The sequence below is a fragment of the Stenella coeruleoalba genome, assembly GCF_951394435.1.
Source record: "Stenella coeruleoalba genome assembly, chromosome: 6".
NCBI classification, from domain to species: Eukaryota; Metazoa; Chordata; class Mammalia; order Artiodactyla; family Delphinidae; genus Stenella; species Stenella coeruleoalba.
The window spans coordinates 108,744,176-108,754,896 of NC_137151.1; the positions used below are offsets into that span (position 1 = coordinate 108,744,176).

Genomic DNA, 10,721 nt, shown 5'->3' on the forward strand with positions numbered 1-10,721 from the left:
ATGTTAGATAACATATATTTTAAATTTTTAAAATATATATCTGCGATCAAAAGCAAAGGGGGAGGGACTTCCAAGGTGGTCCAGTAGTTAAAATTTTGCCTTCCAATGCAGGAGGTGTGGGTTAAATCCCTGGTTGGGGAGCTAAGATCCCACATGTCTTGAGGCCAAAAAACCAAAACATAAAACAGAAGCAGTATTGGAACAAATTCAATAAAGATTTTAAAAAGGATCCACATCAAAAAACCTAAAAAAAAAAAGGCAAAGGGGGTTCTCTAAATGCCAGATATGAAAAGGGAACTTAGAGATGTACAGACTTAATCAAGAAGCAGGAGTTGAAGCCACAGGAACCCAGAGGATGCTAGAAATGGTTGTGCATCTCAAGGATGAGAATGCTAACACCAGTGGTCTACAGACCCTGGTACAGCAGGGAACTGGAACTGGATTCCCTGCAAAAAGCCAGGAACCAGAGAAGAGCTGACCCACCCTTGCCTGGGGATAGAAAAACATTTGCCAGCTATGAGACATGACCCCAAAGTGAGCAGCCTGCCCTAGACATGGGGGAAAGATGGCCACCTGAGGGACAATCCAGACTTACAAGTCCTGAGTAGAAAATGGTGAGGATCCAAATATGCCCTTTGGGATGATGTGGAAACCTAGGACAAAGAAATAACAATAAAAATTACCAAAAATGCTATGAACCATATGACCCAGTAGGGCCCCAGCAAGGACAGCCATGACACTGCCCCTGTGTAGATTTCTTCATAATCCCAGACACATGCAAGACTCCCATGGGAAAAAAAAGTGCTCTTCGATAGATGAGCTCATAATCGAATATTACAAAGAACTAATAAAAACTACAATCAACAGTCAGCCAACATAACAAAAAGGAGAATTCACACCTGAGGAACTAAAGTTAAAATAAGACAATCTGGATGAGACTTTAAAATAAGTATGTTTTTTAAATCCAGGGGACTTATTATATCAAAAATGGAGGACTGGAGAAATGTTTTTATATCTGCTTCCTCTCAAAAATCCACTACAAATTACACTAAAGAGATTTTATTTAAGGCATACTCTCACACAGTACAAGAAAAAAGAGAACGTGAAGGAAAATAAAAGATAAGAGATTTTTTTAATGGAAGTCAGAAAGTAGAAGTCAAGTTGTAACTGAGTTATCAGACCAAAAGAAAAACACAGAGACAGTAAGGGAGTTAAAGAAATCTTCACGAAAACCATAATATTCTTAGAAAGATAAAAGGAAATATTACATCCATGAGGCAAAAAAGAAGTGCCATAAAAGGCAACATTAGAGAACAAAAAAAGCCTATTGGAAATTTAAAATATGATAGTGGAAATTTTAAGTTCCAATTAAAAAGCTGAGGAATAAAGTTAAGGGTAATTTCATGGAAAGTGAAAAGATTAAGATTAAAAAAACAGGAAAAATTGAAAAAATATTAGAAAATCAACCTTGGGGGTTCAACAGTCAAATAAAAGGAATCCTGGGGAAAAAAAAGAGAACGGGAAATGTGAGAGGGAAAATATCAAAGAAATAATACAAGAAAATTTCACAGAACCTGAGTTTCCAGATTAAAAGCACTCACCAGGTGCCCAACAAAATGAATGAGAAAAGAACCCCCAGCAAGGCACATCATCCTGCATTCTAATACTGAAAAGATAAAGAGAATATACTAAAAGTTTCTAAGAGAAAATTCAGTCACATAAAATAGATTAAGAATAGAATAACATCATAAGTGTCAACAGCAACCCTACAAGCTAGAAGAGATTAAGAAAAGCCTGCAAAATGAAATTAAGAAAAGCCTGAAGGACAATGAATTCTATCCTTGAATTCAATACTCAGCCAGAATACCAATCACATGTGAGAGTAGAATAAAGCCTTTTCTGAAAATTCAGGATTTCTAAAAAGTTATCCACTATATATCTTTTCTCAGAAAAATCCAGTAGTACAACAAAATAAAGGAGTAAACCAAAATTATGATAGTTCACATTTATATAGCACCTATGGTATAATAGACATTCTTCTAAATGGTGTGTGTGTGTGTGTGTGTGTGTGTGTGTGTGTGTGGTCATTTAATTTAATCCTCATAGGAATTAGCTGAACATCATCATTATCCACATTTTACAAGGTAGTAGAGGGAGGTTAAATGATCTGCCCTTAGTCACAAAGCATGTAAGCAGCAGTAGTCTGGCTCCAGAGGCCATGCCCTTAAAGAAAGAGGAAGATTTAACACCCACTCATGAAAGGAACTTCCTCAACCTGATAAAGGGTCTCCATGAAAAATCTTTAGCTAACATGATGTCTAATAGAGAAAGACTGAATGCTTTACCCTAAGACTAGGAACAGGGCAAACTCTTACAACTTCTATTCTGCATTGTACTGGAGGACCTAGCCAGTGAAATAAGGCAAGAAAAGTAAATAAAAGGCATAAATAAAAGGAAGAAATGACTGTCTTTATTCTCAGGTGACATGATTGCATACACAAAAAATCCAAAAGAATCTTTAAAAATAAAACTACTGGAACTAATAAGTGAATTTACCAAGATCCCAGAATACAAGGTCAATATGCATAACTCAATTATATTTCTCTATAATAAGAAAAACCTGGAAAATTTTTAAAAATTAAATACCATTTATAATAGCATTTAAACAACCATAAAATACTTAGAGATAAATCTAACAAAATATCTACAAGATCTATGTACTGAAAACTACAAAACACAGCCAAGACAAAATAGAAAAGACCTAATAATTGGAGAAAGCTGCCATGCTCATGGATTGGAAGACTGAATGTTATTAAGACGTCAACTTTTTCCAAACTGATCTATAGATTCAACATAATGCAGATCAAAATCCCAGCAGGACATTTTATAGAAATTAGCAATCAGATTCTAAAATTTATCTGGAAATGTAGTTAAAGCTTTTTAGAAAAAAAAAGCAGGCATAGTAACCTGCCCAGATTGGAACAGGGGTATAAAGGGCTCTAGGCAAGGGCTCTCCAAGAAAGAAAAAAAAGTTATAGATTATCTGATGTTTATTACCTTGATTATCTGATGACTGTGAATGTATTGAGGGAGACATTTGAGAGTGATGTAATGAAAAGTACATGGACAAATCCTATCATTAATTCTAAGGAAAACAAAACTTGGACAAAAAAAGGAAGTGTAAACATTGCACCCAACTGTGAAGTGTTTTTTTATATAGTCATTTTAACTAAAACATTGAATGCTGATTTAACCAAAAAAGTGTGTTATCCATGTCCTGGAAGAAAGGAAGAGGCAGTATTTGTGTTTGCTTGGACAGGAGTAAAAGCAAGAGAGAGTGTGAGAGAGTGTTAAATCTTCATAAGCCAAAATTGAAAGTCAATAGATGATATCTAAAACTCAGAAAAAAACCTCAAGAGCTAGCAGAATAAGCACGATATTTAGAAATATGTAGACCTCTATTGAATGAAACAGCTATGCGAGTTGAAATTTGTTGCCTTTGGACTTCCCTGGTGGCGCAGTGGTTAAGAATCTGCCTCCCAATGCAGGGGACACAGGTTCGATCCCTGGTCCAGGAAGATCCCATGTCCTGTGGAGCGACTAAGCCCATCATGCGCCATAACTACTGAGCGTGCGCTCTAGAGCCCACGAGACACAACTACTGAGCCCGCGCGCCACATCTACTGAAGCCCAAGCGCCCATGCTCCTCAACAAGAGAAGCCCACTGCAATGAGAAGCCCACACATCGCAACAAAGAGTAGCCCCCGCTCGCTGCAACTAGAGAAAGCCTGCGAGCAGCAACGAAGACCCAACACAACCAAAAATAAATAAATAAATTTATTTTACAGGAAGAAAGTTGTTGCCTTTGCCTGGGGGAAGTGGGGCAGGAGGGCTGCTTCTGGTTTTCATTATAAGCTTTATAAAGCTATTTCACTTTTTTAAACAATGTAGGTGAAATACTTTGATAAAAAAGAAAAACTAATTTAGAAAGTTTGCATTAACATATTCCACTTATTTTTATTTTTTTAATTCTTTAATTCATTTCTACCTTCAGGCTTGGAAGAAGAATCCTGAGTTTAAAAACAGAATACCAGGATAGATAAAAACAGTCGTGGTGAGGGCTCAGCTGTGAGCCACTTTTGGCTTTCTGGGTCACACCCAGAGATCTTTGGCCTCTCCAACCTCTGCATAGAAATAGCAAAGGCTGTACAGGCATACCTCCTCGTTTCACCGTGCTTCGCTTTTTTGCTCTTCACAGATAATGCGTTTTTCACAAATTGAAGGTTGGTGGCAACCCTTACCCAGAGCAAGTTTATTGGTGCCATTTTTCCAACAGCATTTGCTCACTAGTGATCTTTGCTGTTACAGTTGCAAAAAGATTATGACCCACTGAAGGCTCAGATGATGGTTTGCATTTTTTAGCAATAAAGTATTTTTAATTAAGATATGTACATTTTTTAGACATAACGCGATTGCACAGTTGATAGGCTACAGTATAAACATAACTTTTATATGCACTGGGAAACCGAAAAAAACAAAATTCAGGTGATTCACTTCATTTCTATATTCGCTTTATTGTGGTGGTCTGGAGCCAAACTTGTAATATCTCCAAGTTATGCCTGAACTCTTCATTATTTCTTGGTTCATGGTTATCTCTTGGAATATATCTCTGGGAAGACCCTTAGACCAAAGAGGAGACGGTCGATTTATTTCATCTGCATCTATGAGTCTTTTCAGCCGCTGGAAGACCCTAATTAAAATGCAAGTTGCTGGGAAAGGAGCAATCTTAAACCCCTATGGAATAAAATACAGATTATCCATTAATATTTTTGCTGGAACCACTAAGAATAGGCCACTTGATAGGGAGGCAAGGGGTGGTGAAGAGGCTGTGGTTGCTAAGAAGGGGAACAGTGTAGGGGGAAATAGTATAATTCAATGTTATTACTTGGAGGCTGGAACATTTTAACCAAACCCACAAAGCAAATTTTCAAAATTTAAAATCAGCAAGCATTGGGACTTCCCTGGCAGTCCAGTGGTTAAGACTCCGCACTTCCACTGCAGGAGGTGTGGGTTTCTATCCCTGGTTGGGGAACTAAGATCCTGCATACCTCATGGTGCAGCCAAAATATAAAAAAATAATTTTTAAATAATTTTAAAAATCAGCAAACATTGTGCAAAACATACCGTCACATCCCAATCCCTGTCCCCTGTATAATCCTTGTTGTTTACCCCATCCCTAACCCCAGTTCCATCCCTGACTCTCTCCCATCTCTGATCACCCCCCACTCCTCTCCTAAGGTGCACCCCACCCCTGATCCCAGCCCCATCCTGGACATGGAGCTCCTCCCCAAGGTGAACCATCTCCCTAACCTTGAACAGATGTCTAATCCTTACCCTATCTAGTGATCGGAACACCAGTTTCTGATATTTTCATATACTGTGTTACTTCAGTACCAACACCTTGGCATTCTTACAGATCTGAAATCCAAATCATTGAGCTGTACCCAGAGAATTACACACTGCATTAAAAAATCTAACTAAACAATGTTGCATTTGTTTGAAGAGAGTTCTGACTACATCCCTGACCTGTTTAAAACACTTCCAAGTTATTTATTGCTGTTTGATTCCCACTTCACAGGTTACTAGTGAGGCCAAGCATCTTTTCAGATGTGTATTAGTCATTTGTATTTTCCCAGACCCGATCTGGATCCTTATTTACTTACTGAAACCCCTGATGGAGTTGTCTTTAGGGCAGCAGAGGATGAAGGGAGGTGAGCACTGAGTCACACAGTAGGAGAGATGGAGAGGGGATTAAGGGAAGGAGTGAGAGGAGAGGGAAGCCCCTATTGAATAGTCTTGGCACCCTTGTTTAAAGTTATATGACCAGGGACTTCTCTGGTGGCGCAGTGGTTAAGAATCTGCCTGCCAATGCAGGGGACACAGGCTCGAGCCCTGGTCCAGGTAGATTCCACATGCTGCAGAGCAACTAAGCCCGAGCACCACAACTACTGAGCCAGCACTCTAGAGTCCGTGAGTCACAACTACCGAGCCCATGTGCCACAACTACTGAAGCCCGAGCGCCTAGAGCCCATGCTCCGCAACGAGTGAAGCCACTGCAGTGAGAAGCCCGCGCACCACAATGAAGAGTAACCCCCACTCGCCGCAACTAGAGAAAAGCCCACGCGCAGCAACGAAGACCAAACGCAGCCAAACACATTTTTAAATAAATAAATAAAGTCATTTGACCATTTATGGTTTATTCTGGGCTCTTTATTCTCAGGTCCTTTTTATCCTTTGGCTCCACCAGCCTAAGTGTGTTGGGCACACTTTTTGCCTCATTGTCACAAAGTGACTGGCTCATCTCTACACATCATATCCTATAACCGTATTCACAGGCAAGAATCAAGGATATGTATGTGTGTGTGTGTCTTTTAAATCAGGAATATATCCCAGGAGTCCCCTGGCCCCAGTAGACTTCCTCTTAAGCAAGAGTGCACTGAAGCCAGTTTGTGGAAGCAGATTATTACACTATCTAGATTTTGTGAGCTTGTTGCTAAACACCACCACCCCTGAAATCGGCCATGGTAAGAGCATCTAGTTACACCACAGAACATTAAGACTTTCTCCCAGGAAAGTGGTTTACCAGCACACTATTGCCTTTGAGTCTTATTAATCAGAACCAAATGATATGGCCACTTCTAGTTTAAGGGAGTCTTAGAAAGTGAGTATCTGTCATTTTCAGCCTCTCTCAAGGGAGGTGGACTTCGTTAGCTGGCAAGGAAAGGGAGAGTTGGGGAAGCAACCAATGGTGTTTGACACTAATGCCTCCCAATGGTGGGAACTTTTTGTAATCCCTTAAAGGAGTGTCTTCAAAGAATGTCTGCCAGAAGACAGAGTGCTGTGGTCTCAGTGGTAGGATGGACTGAGCTCTAGCAGTTGACATGGTAATTACGATAAGAGGTGGGGGCCAGGGCTTTCGAATCCATAGCTGGGGGCCTAGTAAGGATGCGGCCTCAGCAACTTCCTGTAACCACAATGGGGGGCTGCCTGGACACAGGGCTGTGAGCAGCCAGAGGACATGCGGCTTGGGGCGGATGCTGAAGGGAAGGGAGGAGCCCTGCGTGCGGTCTCAGAGGGTAGTAGAGGTGTTCCCTGAAGAAGAGCCAACGAAGGAAGGCCTGCCGTCCTTGGCCAAGAACTCCTTGCTGACCAGGCCATGGATGGCCATGATCCTGAGGAGTCCGTGGCGAAACTTCTGGCCAACGAAGACGTAGATGAGAGGATTGAGGCAGCTGTGGAGGAAGCCCAGGATCTCGGTGGCATCCAGGGCCCGGCCGATGTCATTGCGGCGCTCACAGGTCTCCGCGATCACCCGGACCCTCATGAGGGTGTCTGCAACCAGGACCAGGTTGTAGGGCAGCCAACAGAGCAGGAAGACGAGCACGACAGCAAAGATGACCCGCATGGCCCGGTGCTTCTGCCCCATGTGGGCCGCAAAGAGCGTGCGCAGGGTGAGTCCGTAGCAGATGAGCATGACCAGCAGGGGCAGCAGGAAGCCAAAGGTCTGGGGCAGGACCCGCATCACCATCCGCCACTTCGTTGTATTGGCACCCATGTCCTCGTAGCAGACTGGGCTGGAATAGGGTGGTTGATAAGCCTCACGGAAGGCGAAGATGGGCAGGGCCAGGATCAAGGACAGGACCCAGATGCCTAAACATATGAACCTGACCCAGTGCCGCTTCTGGGTCAGCGTGCGTGTGGCATGGACAATGGCCAGGTAGCGGTCCACGCTGATGCAGGCCAGCAGTAGAATACCACTGTAGAAGTTGACTTCCTTCAGGAGTGAGACCACCTTGCACAGGGCTGTGCCAAAGATCCAGCCCTTTGCCTTGGAGGTGGCCCAGACAGGCAAGGTCAGGGCGAAGAGCAGGTCGGCCATGGCCAGGTTCAGCAGGTAGACATCGGTGACGGAGCGGCCCACCCGGCTGTATAAGATGACCAGCATCACCAGGGAGTTTCCCAGGAGGCTCAGCAGGAAGACCAGGGCATAGATGACGACCACGGCATACTTGTTGAGCGTCTCAGTGTCCATCTTACAGGGACTATAAAGATGTCCTTCTGTGGGTGGCGTGCCAGTGAAATTTGCAAACTCATCCTCAAACAACTCCCACAAATCAGTGTAATTAAATAAATCATTCAGGATGATAGTCATGGTTTGATCTGGTTGAAAGATTAGAAGGAAGGAAAGGTGATTTAGTAACTCAGATTCAAGTCACTCTCATCAAGGATGTGATAACAGGACTTCCCTGGTGGCGCAGTGGTTAAGAATCCGCCAGCCAATGCAGGGGACACAGGCTCGAGCCCTGGTCCAGGTAGATCCCACATGATGCAGAGCAACTAAGCCCGTGCACCACAACTACTGAGCCTGAGCTCTAGAGCCTATATGCCACAACTACCGATCCCACATGCCACAACTACTGAAGCCCACACACCTAGAGCCTGAGCTCTTCCAGAAGAGAAGCCACTGCAATGAGAAGCTTGCACACCACAACGAAGAATAACCCCTGCTAACCACAGCTAGAGAAAGCCTGTGCAGCAATGAAGACCCAATGCAGCCAATAAATGAAGGAAGTATGTAAGTAAGTAATTAAAAAGGACGTGATAGTGGTTACTGGGATATCTTCTGCTTCTCTGCTAGTTTGGTAGCCGGAGATCCCTTCTTTCATCTCTATCTCTGTCTGCTTTAGAGATCATCTTCACCGTGTTGTCAGCTTTCCATAACTCCGAGGCTTGACTGTGGGATAAGATGGACTACAGGGAAAAACCTCTGCTGTTGGTCGGCCCTACCACGGCATCGAGTCTACCTATAATACTGCCTCTGTGCTCTCTTTGGCTTTCTCCATCCTCAGCCATGTCTGTGCATTCAGATGGGAGGACCAGCTTGGTCCTATACATTCATGGGAGGGCCAGAATCAGGCAAAATGGAAGGAGGCAAACCTTCCTCAGATGTCTTCATCTGTTCAGATGTCCCTTTCTATGTTATTTCCCCTACGTGCCGTGCAGCCTGTGAGATCCCAGTTCCCTGACCAGGGATCGAACCCAGGCCCCAATAGTGAAAGCGCTGAGTCCTAACCACAGGACTGCCAGGGAATTCCCTTCCTGATTCTTGTTTAACCTTCTTAAAATCTACTGAGGGAAGAAAATGATAGCAATGGATTGCATTAAAGTGTATTTTAAAGGACTTTCCTGGCGGTCCAGTGGTTAAGACTCCATGCTTCAATCCCTGGCTGGGGAACTAAGATCCCACATGCCATGTGGCGCAGCCAAAAAAAAAAGGTGTATTTTAAGCCTTTTCTCTAAGGGAGCAATAAATGTTTGGGTCCTCTGTCTAAAGGAAGTGTAAGCATTTAAGAGAAGCCCCCATCTTGGTCCATGAAATCACCCCCTAAACAGCCACAGAATCGTTCAACAGTTTTCAAATACCTTTTAAAATCGTGAAACATTTGCTGAAGCAAAATCTTACCAGAAGCCCAATATGTAAAACAGATAAAAGCTCATCTACTGGGGAGGGAGGTTGTGCCGCTCTCTCCAACCAGACAGCCACTACGGAGGTTCCCACAAAACCCCCAGGGCTCTTCCGAGAACAATCTGAAAACCTATAAAAAGTTACCAAGACTGGAAATAAGGATATCTGGTATCCAGTCCTCACTCTATCCTGATTCTGTCATTAATAAGTTACATGACCTTGAATGGGTCCTTTTACCTCTACAGATTTCCATTTTCTCATCCGAATTTAGGGAGGCAGAGTAAATAATCCCTGAGATGCTTCCAAGTCTGAGGTTCTATGAGTTCATTTCGATTCACACATTTCAATACCCCTGCCAGGACTGCATTTTCACAGAAGACAAAGTCTTAGGGCAAAGCAATAAACATCAGATTGGGGAAAGTCATCCTCTTCCCTGTAAAAAGGAGAGGTATGAAAGGAGGAGATGAGACGGCTGCGGCCCCCTTGTCACCGTGTATAAGGACAGGGTTGAATACATGGTCGCAAGGGAGGAGGCAGGGAGTCAACTGAGCAGAAGTCACAGGTCCCAGACAAATGGATGCATTTTCTAAAATACAGTCAAACCAAGTCACCCTGCCCCAAAGAAAGTCCTGGCAAACAGAGGTGGCTTCCTACCTGAGTCACTGGCCATGTGTGTCCAACTGTAAGAGCCTGGAATTCAGAGACGAGAGTGACTTAACACTGAGAGAGAACTCGATTAATAAAATGAAATAGGGAAGGCACGTCACAGCCCAGCTCCTCCCTGAGCCCTGCCCATGTCTACATTTGGAGAACAGGTTAAGTCAAGTGATCACAGGGCAGCCCATGCCCATGTCTACATTTGGAGAACAGGTTAAGTCAAGTGATCACAGGGCATCAGAGACTCCCAGGGTCCACACGTCCAAGCAGGGGAACCAGGCATGAAGATGGAGTTCAGGGTCCATTATCTGAATTCTCCACTCTGTGGATGACTACTTTTACTGTCTTCCTTTTCTTGCATTTACTTCCATTTATTTCCAGGCAAGCTTCCACCTTGCCTGACATGAATAAAGGGCAAAAGACTTGACTTTGCATGGTAGAGACTTCAGAATGAATTCAAAGTAGGAGGGCCTTGTAGGAGTCCTCCACTAGGACTAGGGGGCAACCCAGCGGGAAGGAGGTAGAAGATTGCACTTGA

At 43.3% G+C, this 10,721-nt stretch overlaps 1 protein-coding gene across 1 annotated transcript; it reads right to left on the minus strand.

Annotated features, from left to right (window-relative positions):
• Positions 1-6,915: 6,915 nt before the first annotated feature.
• Positions 6,916-8,215, minus strand: LOC307188330 (C-X-C chemokine receptor type 2). Its single transcript, XM_079925341.1, has one exon. It carries the CDS (start codon positions 8,210-8,212, stop codon positions 7,130-7,132), a length of 1,083 nt encoding a protein of 360 aa, XP_079781467.1. The 5' UTR covers positions 8,213-8,215; the 3' UTR covers positions 6,916-7,129.
• Positions 8,216-10,721: the final 2,506 nt, after the last annotated feature.

What these genes read in the sequence shown, in the direction of transcription:
- LOC307188330 (XM_079925341.1), bottom strand. Translation starts at nt 8,212, where the DNA reads ATGACTATCATCCTGAATGATTTATTTAATTACACTGATTTGTGGGAG.